Source organism: Nomascus leucogenys, chromosome X, assembly GCF_006542625.1.
Source record: "Nomascus leucogenys isolate Asia chromosome X, Asia_NLE_v1, whole genome shotgun sequence".
In the NCBI taxonomy this organism is placed as follows: Eukaryota; Metazoa; Chordata; class Mammalia; order Primates; family Hylobatidae; genus Nomascus; species Nomascus leucogenys.
In genome coordinates, this window is record NC_044406.1 from 17,405,691 (window position 1) to 17,421,830 (window position 16,140).

Genomic DNA, 16,140 nt, shown 5'->3' on the forward strand with positions numbered 1-16,140 from the left:
GCTAACTAAACTGTAGGTGAGTGAGAAATGATCTTCTACTGAGATTTCAAGGTTAATCTGTTACAGCTGCCAGTGTTGCCTTTAACTCCCCCCCACCCCCACCCCCCTCTGCCACCCAGGCTAGAGTGCAGTGGCACAATCTCGGCTCACTGCAACCTCTGCCTCCTGGGTTCAAGCGATTCTTGTGCCTCAGCCTCCCAAGTAGCTGGGATTACAGGTGTGCACCACCACACCTGGCTAATTTTTGTATTTTTAGTAGAGATGGGGTTTCACCCTGTTGGCTAGGCTGGTCTCGAACTCCTGACCTCAGGTGATCTGCCCACCTCGGCCTCCCAAAGTGCTGGGATTACAGGCATGAGCCACTGCACCCAGCGTTGTGCCTTTAACTTATACATGTCTGGAATGTACGTTTAAGAGTCAGCAACTCCTGGCAAATCTTTCATTATGAAACCAAAAGTCCTCAATTTGAAGACTATAGACCCAGTGAAGGATGGAGGGTTCTGTCCTGGCTGATCCAGGGGGTGGTGACTGCTACTATGCTGGCTCTATCGAGAACCCACGGACACTTCCCTTCAGAGAAGGTACCATGAGAAGGGTTCCCCAAGTTTAAAATGGCTTTCGGTGGGGAAAGAATCCTATTCACCACTGCACACCATCACCCGCCAGCCCCATGCCACCGCCCCGCACGCTGCACACCGACCAGCAGACATCCTCTCTCAAGGCTCTGGTAAAGAACAAACAATTCCTTGTCACAGACCAGTTGTAGTGCCTGGTAAAATCCAATCTAATAGTTCATTTAATGCCTTTGCGCTTGTACCTTCTGGTGACCCTGACATATGATAATTTTCTAAGTGAGACACTTTGTTAAAAATAAAATAGTGGGGGTGGGGGCCTCATACTTAACAAAGGAGTCTGACTTTCAGCCTTCTCTAAAGAAGACAGAATCCATGCCCAGTATCTGGAGCAGTGACTTATGTTTCTGAGACAAGCAGGGAAAGGGTATTGTTCTGTTGTTCTTCACAAAGACATAGTGACATAAGATTTAAGGCAGGGTGGCAAGGGCGGCGGTGTGCTTGCAATCTTGATGTGTAGGAATATCTAGCCTGAAAATAGAGGGAGTCTGGTGAGGGGGATGGCAGAAGGCTGCATATAAGGAGACGGAGAGCCAGGCTTGCTGTTTTCTAGCTTTGTGAATTGGAGGGAATCACATTATTACTTGGAGCCAGTTTCTTCACCTACATTTGGAATGACTGCCTGGCTCACCTCACTGGCTTATCTTGCATGGGGTCACTTGTGTGAAAAATAGGGGATTATACATACTGTTATATATTACTTGTAGATTATCTAAGGGACTCTCTGGCAGAAGAGGTATCAACTTACTGTTTTCTGCCTGAGAGAGCAAAACCACTGGTAAGTGCCACCAGGGAGCCGACTGAACTTAATGGAAAATCAGAACTGTAGAGCTTTATAAAATGGTTATTGGCTGCCTTGTAAGGTAATGAACTCCCCAGTAATAGCAGTATTCAAGCAGAAGTTAGATTATCTTTAGTCAAGGATAAGTCAGGTGGAGTTGAGGGTTAAAGAGGCTCCTGCATTGGGTGGGAAATTGAATGAAGAAATCTTCAAGATATTTGGGGAGTCTAAGGCCTTGTGACCTGCCAACAATAGGCTGCACAATCTGAAATGTCATGCCCACGTGGCAATGAAGTTACAATGGGTTTTATATGTACATTCTCTCACTCTGCCCTTCCGAGCATACTGTCATACATGTCTGATATCTGGGAGGTACAAAGTAGAATGAGGCTGGCTGGGAGCTCAGGGACTGAGAGTTTGGGCTCTTTACCACCAAGCTAATGTTTTCAATATATTGAGCACCTTCTGGCACCTTCTGTGCCAGCCCCAAATTCTAGTTCCTGGAGATACAAAGAGGATTCATGGTTCAACCTTGAGGAATTTCATATTCATAACAAATCCAGAGGAAATATACAGGTGTCCTAGAAGGAGACTTGACAAAGTTGCTCTTCGGGCAGTGCACATATAAGAGTATAAAGCTGTTTTAGAAACTTACTGAATGTGATCTGCTTCATCGTTTCCACCTGCTCAAAAATCAAAACACTAGAGAAAAAGCAGAGAAAGTCCAGGCAACATGCAGGCAAGCTTATACATACCCCAACCGACAATGCAGAATTTAAGGATGTATTTTCGGATGTAAGTATTAAATACTTTGACAAGGGCCAGGTACATATGGAATGCTTCTAGGCCCATCCATGTGAATGAGACCAAGAGAAAATAATGAAGAAATACAGCCACTGAGATGCAGAGGCCTTGCATCTTATACAGAGCAATCCACGAGTCCAGGAGGAAGACCAGGTTCAGCAGAAGCAGAGCAGCACACAGCTGGATGAGGATTTTGGAAGGGTAATCCCTCCGGATCTTTCTAAAAGGAAAGGATGAGAACAAGAATTAGCATTCTACTCTGCCAACCCCCCAACTTTTTTTTTTGGTTTAAGATAAGGTCTGGCTCTGTCACCCAGGCTAGAGTGCAGCAGCATGATCTCAGGTCACTGCAACCTCTGCCTCCCTGGCTCAAACGATCTTCCCACCTCAGCCTCCTGAGTAGCTGGGACTACAGGCGCTCACTACCACACTCTTTGTTTTTTTTTGAGACGGAGTCTCGCTCTGTCGCCCAGGCTGGAGTGCAGTGGCGCGCGATCTCGGCTCGCTGCAAGCTCCACCTCCTGGGTTCACGCCATTCTCCTGCCTCAGCCTCTCCGACTAGCTGGGACTACAGGCGCCCGCCACCACGCCCGGCTAATTTTTTTTGTATTTTTAGTAGAGACGGGATTTCACCGTGGTCTCGATCTCCTGACCTCGTGATCCGCCCATCTCGGCCTCCCAAAGTGCTGGGATTACAAGCGTGAGCCACCGCGCCCGGCCAACACACTCTTATTTTTTTTGTAGAGAGAGGGTTTCGCCATGTTGCCTAGGCTGGTCTCAAACTCCTGGGCTCAAGCGATCTTGCTGCCCTAGCCTCCCAAAGTGTTGGGATTACAGGCATGAGTTACCACACCTAGCACCAACCCTTATGTAAGCATATCTGTCAGGCTCTTTGAGTTTTAAGCAATTTATTTTTATTCTTTGGTAAATGTCTATATGCATAAATTTCTTCTCTTTGAGTGAGTGTGTATATGGGGCGGGGGTGGGGAGCTTAAAACCAACAACAACAAAGGAAAAATCTAAACAGAATCATCTGTGATAACCATAAGGAGAATTTGTGTCTGTATTTCTGTGGGACCTTTTACATGCTGACTGTTGACCCATACTTTTAAATAGTTTGTAGTAGACTCTACTAAGCACTCGCCCTATTTCTCCCAAACTACTTCTGGAAGCATTGGTGCTGCTTCTTATAGGGTCTGCTATACTCAGATCTTCAAAATTTAACCAGGATTCCCATATTATTGTATGTTATTAGGTAAAATGAGATCATGGAAAGAAGAGTTTAAACTATAGCTAAATGTAATAGCATCGGAGAAGCCAGCTAATTGATGACATGTTCGTGTTTATGCATGCAAAATTAGATCCGATGAAATCATTCTGAGTAATGGCTGGCCTTATGGTTATTTAGTCTCACTAATCATATTTCCAAAGGCTCACTAGAAGATCCGCAGTCACAGCTAGACCCTAACTTTGGCACTGAAAATAAATTTTTACATGTCCTGATCAGTGTCCAAAATCTAAATCCAAGAACCTACATATTGTTTCAATTCGCTAATGCAATAAAAATGCCCATGTCCTTCTTTTCCATTAGAATTTGTTGGACTTACCCCCGAAAAGCAACCAAAGGGACCTGTCTGGTGCCAAGAAGGAAAGGCTGTTTTTTAGAATGGCATTCTTGCTGCAGAGCTAGACTCACTGAATATCTATTTTTTTCAGTAAAGCTTTTATACCCTTATTTCTCTCCATCCCCACACCAGTTAATGTATTTAATCCTTTGTGTTTGCTCAGTACAATTTAGAAATGTAATTTATTAAACATAGTTCTTATGCTGTACATGGTGCTGTGGTCTATTTTGGATTGTAAGTCTCTGGGTTTTGGGGCCTGCATCCCTCATTCATTTCACACTTTATGTCTATCAGGTACTGGGTGTCATTCTGGGGTACAAAGATGATTCTGACACAACCCCTGCCTTCAGGGAGTCCACAGACTAGTGTGAGGACACAGCATATAAACCAAAAAGTCCCATAAAGTTGATACATAGGTGCTCCACTAGCTGGGTGTACAGGGTAAGGCAGGCCGAGGAAAGGGCTTAGTTAATAAATGTTGGCAATGGAGGTGAGTGCTGAGTCCTAAATCCAAATTTCCAGTTGTGGATACTCACTCAAAAGCTATGTAGGTTACAAGAGTCACTGACAGAAAAATTGATGAAAGCCCACAACCAATATATGTAATAAACGTCAGAGCCATCGTTTGAGCAGGCAGCACAGATGTCCTAGATAGGTCCTGGAAAATGAAACATTGCTTTTAATAATCAAATATTTTTAAATAAATACCAGACTTATGATATATCAAGTATTCTAGGGATCCATTCATAGTCTATTCAACAAACCTATGAGGTAGGCACAATTATTACTATCAGGTGAAGATAAGGAAACAGAGACACAGAGAGGTTAAGTAAGTTGCTCAAGGACACACAGATAAAAAGTGGAGAAGCCAGGATTCAAATTCTGGTCTGGCACACTCCAAAGACCACGTACTTGATCACTGCATTATAGTGCAATGGAAAGGAACTGGACTAGGAGCCTAAAGACTGCGATTTAGCTCCTGCCTCTTACATTTCTTAGTTCTATGACTGTGGGCAATTATCTAACAAGTGAGTCTTAATTCTGATTTTAATAAAATGACACTAGCAACTCCCCATTCTACCTATCTTGCAGGACTGTTGGGATGATTAAATAAGAGCATTTATGTCAAAGTGTTTTGTAAAAATCTTAAAGTGCATTGCAAACTAAACAATTTTTATTACTCATCCTAATCTGAATTCCTTAGTTCTCTTAATTATTTAAAAGAGAAAAATTTAAATGTAAAAAGAGAATGTGAAAAAATACTTGTCTTTCATGTTCAGGTATTTTCCTTCAGGTGCATTTGCTTATTAGAAGAGGAATCTCTCTCTTTTGTTTTGTTTTTTTTTTTTTTTTTTTTTGAGATGGCGTCTCTCTCTGTTGCCCAGGCTGGAGTACAATGGTGCGATTTCGGCTCACTGCAACCTCTGCCTCCCAGGATCAAGCGATTATCCTGCCTCAGCCTCCTGAGTAGCTGGGACTATAGGTACACACCACCACGCCCAGCTAATTTTGTATTTTTAGTAGAGACGGGGTTTCGCCATATTGGCCAGACTGGTCTCGAACTCCTGACCTCAAGTGATCCACCCACCTCGGCCTCCCAAAGTGCTGGGATTACAGGCGTGAGCCACCATGCCCGGCAAAGAGTAATCTCATTGGTGTATAAATCAGCCACAATATCATATCTGCTGATCTGTCAAGGGTATCCATCTATCAGATTAGACATTGTAGTGTGATGCCCAGCTACCCCTCAGACTCAGAATTTAAGGCCACATGGCACAGGCATATTACCAGTAGAACGCCGAAGCTTGTTAGATGGCTACAGGTACAGATGGTTTCATTCAATCTCCTGTCTTTGACAGAGCAGCCATCGTCTGACCAGCCTCCTCTGCCACCTGTTGGCATTGGGAAGAACATCTGTCCCATCAGCAAGGCCACAGCACCAGTGACTTCACACCCTCCCCAATTAACCCACTCAAGGTTTGAAAAGGTTATGACTGGAACTTACCATTTCTGCCCAAGTCCCAAAATACACATCTCACTGTTAACTCATCCTGTGGTAGAAAGATAAATCACAAATAATTAATTTACTGAACTAAAAACAAAACAAAACAAAACTGAAAGGTATTTGAAAAAAAAACTGTGGTTTTTTTTTTTTTATTTCAGAATCTTAGGCTTAATTTTTAGGGAGTTCTTATTTTATATGGTCCCTAGAAGCAAGTAAGCCCTAAATAGACCAGCACTTCTTAAGCTCATCAACTGTGCATAGGAATCACTTTGGGGCCTTGTGAAAATGCACATTCTGACTCAGTGGGTCTGGGTTGGGGCCTGAGACTCTGCATTTCTAGCAAACTCCCAGGTGATGCTGATGCTGTGGGTCTGTGGACCACACTGTGAGTAGTGAGGTCGTAGATGATGCTTAGTGTGAACTGAGCTGAGAATCAGACCTGCAGCCACAGATCCACACACATTGATATCTGATATTTCACAGTTATTAAGAGCTTGCTTTTGCACCAATTCTTCCTGGAAATTATGTGGTCAATTTTTTTTTTTTTTTTGAGACAGGGTCTCACTTTGTCACCCAAGCTGGAATGCAGTGGCCCCAACACAGCTCACTGCAGCCTTGAGCTCCTGGGCTTGTGATCCTCCCACCTCAGCCCTCCAAGTAGCTGGAATTACAAGCGCCTGCCACCATGCCCAGCTAATTTTTGTATCTTCTGCAAAGATGGGGTTTTGCCATGTTGCCCAGGCTGGTCTCGAACTCCTGAGCTCAGACAATCTGCCCGCCTCGGCCTCTCAAAGTGCTGGGATGACAGCATGAACCACTACACCTGCCCTGGTCAATTATTAAGTGTGTTAAAATCCAATGGAGAGATGTGATTCTAGTCCTACAAACTACTCCAACTGAGCTGAAGGTTCTTTCTGCCTGATCTGCCTTTTGCCGGCCATGCCTTACAAGCATAGTTTGTACAAGGTGTTCCTGGTCAATGAACAGATGGCATTGGCCTCTCCCCACCTGGCTCAGATTGATGTGCTTTAATGTGACTGTCACGTTTCTTGTCAAGTTCCTGACGGTCAGGTTTGCAACACTCGATGATATGACGTAGCTGATCAGAGAGAGGTTCTCCAGGGAAGGATCCTGGCACACCAAGATGGCAAGGGTAAATGAGATATTGTCAGAGTTTTAGAGCTAGAAGGAACACTAAGGAATATTCAGTCCACATTGTTTATCTTACAATATAGGTCAGAAATCGAGGGACAAGGAGGAAAGTGACTTTCCCAAGGGATCACAATTAGAGAAACAGAGCTTGTTATACGATACAATGCCCTAAATACTGAGCTAAACTGCACAGATTGACACAACAGGATTTTGTGAATCTTTAAGGGAACATAGCATTAAGCCATTTAAGCTGTGTGTCCCCAAGCAAGTCACTTAACCTCTCTCTGCGCCTCCATGGCTTCATCTGTAAAATGGGATAATAATAGTTCCTTCCTCTCAGGGTTGTTGAGAGGATTAGAGTTAACATTTGTAACTGTTTAGGATAGTGCTTGGCAATTGGTAAATATAAATACTACGTAACTGTCAGTTACTTTTATTTATCATCACCAGTATCATTAGGCTGCGTTTAAAAATGAACTGCAGCATTTCGGCAATTCATCTGACTTATGGCAGCCTTAAGAATATTCGAGCACTAAAAGAAATGAAATACCCTCATCTCCAAATAAAACCCAAGCCAAAAGCAGTGAGCAGCAGTTTTACCTGAAACAAAGCAGGTGTTTCAAAAAAATTGAACTGAACCCTGGAAGCTAGCTCCATGTCATTAGCTGGTAAATTATTCATCAGCGATGAAGGAAGAGTAATTGTGCCAATACTGTTCTCAGGAGCTTGGGTTTCCAGAGAAACCTGAAAATCAAGTGGAAGATAAGAATAAATGTCCGGAGCTAGTATAATGAGATGGAAAACACACCTATTAGGTTGGTGCAAAAGTAATTGCAGTATGTGCCATTTTTTTTTTTTTTTTAAAGATAAAAACCACAATTACTTTTGCACCAGCCTAATAATTAAAATGCAGGGTTCTGTGAGGACCTGACCTGCGGCATCTCTATGCCAAATAGCTTCTACTTCTATTCCTCTGGTTGCTACTAAATTAAAGAAAGGAAGTATAGGCCGGACACGGTGGCTCATGCCTGTAATCCCAACACTTTGGGAGGCCAAGTCAGGCGGATCACCTGAGGTCAGGAGTTTCAGACCAGCCTGGCCAACATGGCGAAACTCTGTCTCTACTAAAAATACAAAAATTACCCGGATGTGGTGGCAGGCACCTGTAATCCTAGCTACTTGGGAGGCTGAGGCAGGGGAGTATCTTGAATCCGGGAGGCGGAGGCTGCAGTGAGCCAAGATCACACCACTGCACTCAACCCTGGGTGACAGAGCGAGACTCCATCTCAACAAAAAAAAAAAAAAAAAAAAGGAAGTGTAATAAGGAGAGGAGGCCTCCAAGAAGGAAAGGAAACATTTTAAGGATGCAAAGAAACAGTTGAAAAGTACAAGATGACTGCAGACCCCAGGGAGACTGTAGCAGCAGACACACCAAGTTAGTGACCAGTTAGAGTCAAGTCCTAATAGAACCATGTGCACTACACTTGTAAAGGGAAGACTATGAAAATTAAAAAGCGAGACTTGGTTTCCTTGGGTGTTTGTAGCCCCCAATCCCTCTAAATAGGTGGACAGAAAACACTAGAAACAGGAATGATACTCAGCACCACTATATACAGCAGTGTAGTTCTAACACTTGTTATAATATTGAAATGTGATGATAAGTAGCTGACACCCCTGCCTACTCTCCCAACTGCCTAGAACCATCTGCTGGATACCACCCATGCCACGTTCCAAAATTCAGCTGCTAAAGGGTTAACGCAGGGTGTAAGAGGGACCTCTGACATCCTGCACCAGCCAAGACCAACGTCTTTTTTTTTTTTTTTTTTGAGATGGAATATTACTGTCGCTCAGGCTGGAGTGCAGTGGTGCAATCTTGGCTCACTGCAACCTCTGCCTCCCAAGTTCAAGCAATTCTCCTGCCTCAGCCTCCTAAGTAGTTGGGATTACAAGTGGATGCCACCATGCCCGGCTAATTTTTGTATTTTTAGTAGAGACGGGGTTTCACCATATTGTCCAGGCTGGTCTTGAACTCCTGACCTCCAGTGATCCACTTGCCTTGGCCTCCCAAAGTGCTGGGATTACAGGTGTGAGCCACTGCGCCCGGCTTGATTCTATGGTGCCTCACTGTTCTAGATGCCAAATATTTTGAATATCACCCCTGACTATAAGCAGTAATTGCCTCAATCATGAAATACAACGGGGACTACAATCACACACAAGAGAATGTTTTTTTCTGCCATCAATTACGATGTACCTGAAGATTTGCAGGGTCTTGGGCCACAAAGGTGGTTGTGTTGAAACTACTGGCATTCACTCTGATCACGGCCAGAGCCAAAGAAGGGGAGGTTAGACTTATGGTCGTGTTTGAAAAGTTCAGCTGTAGGCCAATGTCATCCACTACTTTCAGCAATCTGTAAAGAAAGGTTGGCAGTTTATTAATTATTTATTTATTTATTTATTTATTTATTTATTTATTTATTTATTTTGCGATGGAGTCTCGCTCTGTTGCCAGGCTGGAGTGCAGTGGTGTGATCTCGGCTCACTGCAACCTCTGCCTCCTAGGTTCAAGCAATTCTCCTACCTCAGCCTCCTGAGTAGCTGGGACTACAGATACACCACCACCACGCTCAGCTAATTTTTTGTATTTTAGTAGAGATGGGGTTTCACCATGTTGGCCAGGATGGTCTCGATCTCCTGACCTCGTGATCCATATGCCTCGGCCTCCCAAAGTGTTGGGATTACAGGCGTGAGCTATCGCGCCCGGCCTTGTTTTTATTATTATTATTTTTTTTGAGACAGAGTCTCACTCTGCCTCCCAGGCTGGAGTACAGTGGCGCCATCTCGGCTCACTGCAACCTCCACCTCCCAGGTTCAAGTGATTCTTCTGCCTCAGCCTCCTGAGTAGCTGGGACTACAGGCACGCATCACCACGCCTGGCTAATTTTTGTATTTTTAGTAGAGACGGGGTTTCACCATGTTAGCCAGGCTGGTCTCAAACCCCTGACCTCAAGCGATCCGCCCACCTCAGCCTCCCAAAGTGGTGGGATTACAGGCATGAGCCACAGTGCCCGGCCTCAAGGTTGGCAGTGTAGATTTGGCAGTCCCACTCTGTCTCCTCATTCTAAGCAGAATATAGAGTAGCAACCTGAGAAACCATGATGTGCCTGGTACTTGGGAGTAAAAGACTCGGTGATATTCATCACGTAAGCAGCATCTTTATCTTTGGAGGGTCCCCTCTTACCACCACTTCAGTTTGCTAAGTCGTACCTTTGAGCCAGAGGGGCCAGCATGTCGGGCGGGGAATGAAGGAGTCTGCTGACTTGGTTTATCATTTCTCCTGCGAGGTTAGGCTCCAGGCTGCCCAAGGACAGAGCCTTCTCCATCTGCGACACTTGGTTCTCAAGATCAGAAATACTGCTGGTGTTGACGATGTCTATATCAAAGGGCCAAATCGTGTTATGAACACACAATGGAAAACCCACTAATAAAGATAAACGTACATAGACCCTGTGATATGGCAAACTCACTCCTGGGTATTTGCCCCAGATAAATAGAAACATATGTCTTAGGAAGACTTGTTCATGAATGATTATAGTGGCCTTTTTCATAATAGTCCCAAACTAGAAACAACCCGAATGTCCGTCAACTGGAGAACGGATCAACAAACTGTGGTATCTCCATACAGTGAAATATTATTCAGCGATAAAAAGGAATTAACTCTAAATACGTGCAACGGCATGGGTGGATCTCCAATTTTCCAATACATTATGCTAAGTGAAAGAAGCCAAACTCAAAAGGCCACATACTAAGTGAGTCTCTTCATATGATATTCTAGAGAAATCCAAAAAACTGTAGGGAAACAGATCAGCGGTGGCCAGGGGCTGGGGGTGAGGGGATAGGTTTTGACTTCGAAGGGACACAAGGGAACTTTGGGAGTAGTGGGAAACTTATATATCTTGATTATGATGGTGGTTACGTGACTGTGGGTGTTTCCAACTGCACAGAACTGTAAAAATTTGATTTATCCATAAAATTGGATACATTTTACTGTATGTAAATTTTACTTCAATAAATCTAACTAAAAAATATAAAGCACATCAGTGTATTTAGTATATACTCATATAAGCACAAGTATACTTGTATTTAATTTGTATCATGTGTACAGGATTTTATGTGGATTGCTGGAAGCTCTTTTGTGAAAAAGAGAATATTATGGGCTGGGCACGGTGGCTCACGCCTGTAATCCCAGCACTTTGGGAGGCTGAGGCAGGTGGATCACCTGAGGTCAGGAGTTAGAGACCAGCCTGGCCAACATGGGGGAACCCCGTCTCTACTAAAAATATTTAAAAAATTAGCTGGGTGTGGTGGCATGTGCCTGTAGTCCCAGTTACTCGGGAGGCTGAGGCACAAGAATCGCTTGAACCCAGGAGGCAGAGGTTGCAGTGAGCCGAAATTGCGCCACTGCACTCCAGCTTGGGTGACAGAGTGAGACTCTCTCTCTAAAAAAAAAAAAAAAAAAAAAAAAGAATATTATGAAATCCACAGCTGGACTATCACCTGTTAAGTCTTATTTTTAATAGGGAAACAATGATACATACCTGTCTTTAATAACAGACAACTCTTAATTTCACCACTTAACATCCTATTATTTTGCCTATTCCCGTCGAATCTTTATGCATGTGTATTTACACTGTTATAAACATGGTGTGCAAACTATTTGTTGTTGGGCTATTTTCACCTCACATCAAGACTTGAAAATGCCCCCAAGTTTCTGTATATTTCTGTTTCTGTTCTAATGACTTACATGGTCGCATAATAGTCATTGTGTTACAGTAGCATATCTTATTTAATCATTTCTGTTTTCTGGAACCATTAAGTTTATTCTAATTTTTAGCTCCTGGGTAACACCTCAATCTGTAACTTTTATGCATATGTCACTTTGCTTCTTGTTGCCCCAGGAATATATAGGCGGCAGAGGCCACCTTGATAGTGGTTTGTGTAGCCTGTTAGGCTGAGTCTAAGGATCATTGGGAATTAGCTTTGGGAAGGTGGGCATCTTAGGCCCAGGCTAATGAACTTCAATTTTACTTTATTCTTCATCAGCCATTGGACCTTCCTTTGACTAGAGCCCCAGTGATTTTCTAATTTGGCCGAAAATATTTATTTTTATAAAAAATTATTGGCTGAGCACAGTGGTTCACACCTATAATCCCTACACTTTGGGAGGTTGAGGTGGGAGGATCACTTGAGCCCAGGAGTTTAAAATCAGCCTAGGCAACATAGCAAGACCCTAAAGCTACCAAAAAAAAAAAAAAAAGAAACAATTTTAAAAAATTTATTGAAGAGAGAGCAGTGCAAATTTGAAGAAATATGAAGTCATTTGGCAGAAGCTCCTTATCTCCTGGTGATGCTGGCACCAGGGTGGAGGAGGTGGGTACCAAAATCAATCTAATGTCACCAAAAACTTGGCTTTGCCTCCCCCATCCTTCAAATTCTAGAGGAAGACCTGCCTCTTACTCACGGAGCTGAAACTTCAGTGTATCCAGATTTCTCTCAGCTTCTTTCCCTCTTGCCTTTATCTCTGAACCACTAAGCCCACTTTGGACCCGGGAGCCCTTGGCAGTTTCCACAGCGTTCTCACATATACCTTCATTCTCAGCCTCATGCAGTTAGTGTGATGATTTTGATCCTCACATAGAACAGGCAGAGGCAGAAGGAGCTTGTTCCAGATCACACTGTCTGCGAGGGCCCGTGTGGACCCAAGCCTGGGTCTTCACAATGTTTCTCCCCTCCTACCACTACCTTGGCTCAGTCCCAGCTCTGTCACTCTGTGACTGACTGATTTTCAGACCTGCCAATTTTTTCTTTTGTCTTCTGCCTAAACTGAGCTGCTATGTTTAATAGATCAAAAATTTACTCTTCAGGGTGTTGAAAACAGTGTCCCAACCACCTTTTGTAGGAGAAAGAAACCTAGAAAATCTCCAACTCCATCACATGCGATCTGTGCTTGCCCTTTAGAGCTATTTCTCCATTATCTTGGTCAAAACAATGGAACTCAGCCACAGCCGAGAAGCAAAGTGACAACTGCATGAAAGATACCAATACCTGGGAGCTAAAAAGTAGGATAAACTTAATGGTTTCAGAAGAAAGGAATGATTAAATTAGATATGCCACCTCAACGCAATGACTATTATGCAACCATGTAAGTCATTAGAAAGTTAGAATCCCGAAAGGAAAGCTATAGAAATCAAGCGAACATCATACAAAGAAAGGCTCAACATGGTCGTATCACAGATGTCTTGATTGGCAGATTGGCCGCTGTTCAAGTGGCATCTTACATTTACCTGTCTGGACAGGAGGTGCGCTGGTAGTGATGACATTCGCAGGGGCAGACACGGTGGGAGAGGAAAATGAGGCTTTCACAGGAGGTGGGGTGCCGGAGACATGGGTTTGGGGCATAGGGGAAGAGATCGTTTCAGACTGTGGGGGCATGTCAATGGCAGGGCTGGAAGCTATGGGAGCTGAAGGCTGGGGTGAAAGGGGGTGAATCTCCCCTATTAGAGAGGGAACATTGTGGGTCATAGGTGAATAATCTGGGGGCTCAGCAAAAGAGGTAGCATTGGGGACTTGGGAAAGCACAGTGGCCCGAGGCACCACTGGGATGGATTGGCTGGAAGAAAATGGTGGGCCACGTGGATGGTCAGCAAGACAGACAATGGGATCCTGCAGGTCACTAAAGGAACAAATCAGAGAGATACATGTGAGACACAAATGAGCTACAGAGGGGTCGAGACTTTCCCCTCTGGCAATCATCTGACACCGTCAAGTTGATGTAGTTACATCAGGGACATGACACTTCCAACCTCTGCCATTTCACACCCTCTGTGCACCTGCCACTATCCCCCAGCCCCTGCCCACTTCTACCACCTACTTTCTGGGAGAGGAATGGGCAAGGAGAGATGCTCTTCTGTGACTCTCCAATTCACTGCTGCTCTGTGGCTCTGTGTCTCATGGTCACTCAATTGAGGGGATCTTCTCTGTGCTCCCGGGTGAGGGGAACTGCGAAATGTCTCGTGACCCAACTAGTTTTCATATACTAGGAATCTGTCTTGATCAACTTTACACTGCTATAGCCTGGCATAGTGGTAGCTGACCCATGGTAACTGACCCAAGAAATGTTGGTTGAATGAAAACAATGAATCAAGCTGGGGCAAAAGAGGTGGTCTACATCAGCTATGTCTTCAAGGTTCCTTTAGCTCAGTGGTTCTCAACCTTGGCTGTGCATGAGAACTACCCAGAATATTTTTTTTTTTTTTTTGAGACAGAGTCTCACTCTTGTCACCCAGGCTGGGGTGCAGTGGGGTCATTTTGGCTCACTGCAACCTCCGCCTCCTGGGTTCAAGTGATTCTCTTGCCTCAGCCTCCCGAGTAGCTGGGACTACAGGCACCTGCCACCATGCCCGGCTACTTTTTGTATTTTTAGTAGAGATGGGGTTTTGCTATGTTGGCCAGGCTGGTCTCGAATTGCTGACCTCCGGTGATCTGCCCCACCTCGGCCTCCCAAAGTGCTGTGACTACAGGCATGAGCCACTGTGCCTGGCCCAGAACACTTTTTAAAACATACGTGTATATAGATTTCTGTGGCCTACTCCTCTGTGTTTGATTCAGCTGGTCTTGGGATGGGGCATGTATATTTTCTAAACTCTCTGGCGATTTTCATGGGCATCAAAGGTGGAGAAGTCCTCACCTACTCTCTGGCACAAGATCCATCAGTCTTGAGAGATCTAGGGAGGAACAACTAGAGGAGGAGCAACAAATTATTACCCAGGGAATATTTACTCAAGCCTCCGACCGATCTAGTTTGAGATGGAGACTTAGAACACCAACAAGAATGTGTTCTTAGAGCTTCTCTAGGGTGAGAAGAGGGAGGAATATTAGGTCAAGGGGCCTAAAGCAAGTCACATCTATAAAAAGAAAAGCCTGCTTGGTCCAGTCTGGCTGGTCACTTGGCCATAGGCCTCCCTGCATCCCCTGAGGTTCGGGGCAGTGAGGATAAAGGGTGTCAGACAGTCAGAAACATCATGAGTCAAAAAGCCTAGACTTGGCCGGGCGCGGTGGCCCACGCCTGTAATCCCAGCACTTTGGGAGACCAAAGCAGGTGGATCACCTGAGGTCAGGAGTTCAAGACCAGCCTGGCCAACATGGTGAAACCCTGTCTCTACTAAAAATACAAAAATTAGCCAGGCATGGTGGCGGGTGCCTATATTCCCAGCTACTCGGGAGGCTGAGGCAGGGGAATCACTTGAACCCGGGTAGCGGAGGTTGCAGTGAGCCAAGATTGTACCACTGCACTCCAGCCTGGGTGAAAGAGCGAAACTCTGTCTCAGAAACAAACAAACAAACAAATAAACAACCTTCACTAGGGCTCCAGCTCTCACTACTCCTGTGGACAATTTACCCAACATCTCTCAGGCTCCATTCCCTAAACTGTACACTGTAGCAATCCACCTGGCCAAGTTGGGGTAAAGGTGCTTTGCAAAGTATACATTAAATTTTCTTCAGCTTATCTGGGGGCCTGCAGAAGGCAGACCCCCAACACAGGCTCCTGTTCACTGGGCTCAACTGTGAAGAAGTTGCCTTCTGCTCCTGTCACTTATGCTAGTCAGAGCCCTCCATCCACTGTGAGGCACACAGGGAAGTGGCAGAGCAGTGGTGGGCAATGCCAGCAGCACATCTGAACCCCTTAGAGTACCTCGGCACCAATGCCTGGGCTCCCACTCCAAATCAGGTGACCTGGAACCTCTGGCGGTGGGCGCAGGTGCCCATTTTAATGCATGTCATTTTAATGTGTTTCTTTACTGCGGTGTAGCCTGCATAAAGTGTACTAATCTTACATTTAGAGCTTGACGAATTTTATATATAATCACCACCTAGATCAAAACAGAGCATTTCCAGCACCCCAGAAGGCCACTTTGACACATCAGTATGTTTTAAAAATACCCCAGGTATTTCTAGTGTACAGTTAAACTTAAGAACCAACATATTAGAAAGACCCTGGGTGGGCATCTAATTCTAGCCCAATGGTTCTCGAACTTGGCTGCACATTAGAATCACCCCACCCAGGAGTTTTTAAAAACTGGG

General features: G+C 44.6%; 2 protein-coding genes across 13 annotated transcripts in view; one reads left to right on the top strand and one right to left on the bottom strand.

Moving 5' to 3' along the window:
* The window catches only part of LOC115833243 (helicase SRCAP-like), a 116,331-nt gene that overhangs the window by 16,878 nt on the left and 83,313 nt on the right, over positions 1-16,140 (top strand). The gene's annotated exons all lie outside the window — the stretch shown is intronic.
* The window catches only part of ADGRG2 (adhesion G protein-coupled receptor G2), a 136,012-nt gene that overhangs the window by 11,581 nt on the left and 108,291 nt on the right, over positions 1-16,140 (bottom strand). For all 10 annotated transcript variants that reach the window (XM_003261121.2, XM_003261120.2, XM_012500945.2 and 7 more), the window contains 9 exons: positions 13,344-13,732; positions 10,267-10,432; positions 9,254-9,410; positions 7,600-7,743; positions 6,856-6,978; positions 5,848-5,893; positions 5,631-5,734; positions 4,379-4,500; positions 2,169-2,437 (listed from right to left, as the gene is read on the bottom strand). In XM_003261121.2, the coding sequence (XP_003261169.1) occupies positions 2,169-2,437; positions 4,379-4,500; positions 5,631-5,734; positions 5,848-5,893; positions 6,856-6,978; positions 7,600-7,743; positions 9,254-9,410; positions 10,267-10,432; positions 13,344-13,732 (1,520 nt within the window). The remainder of the gene's footprint in view (positions 1-2,168; positions 2,438-4,378; positions 4,501-5,630; positions 5,735-5,847; positions 5,894-6,855; positions 6,979-7,599; positions 7,744-9,253; positions 9,411-10,266; positions 10,433-13,343; positions 13,733-16,140) is intronic.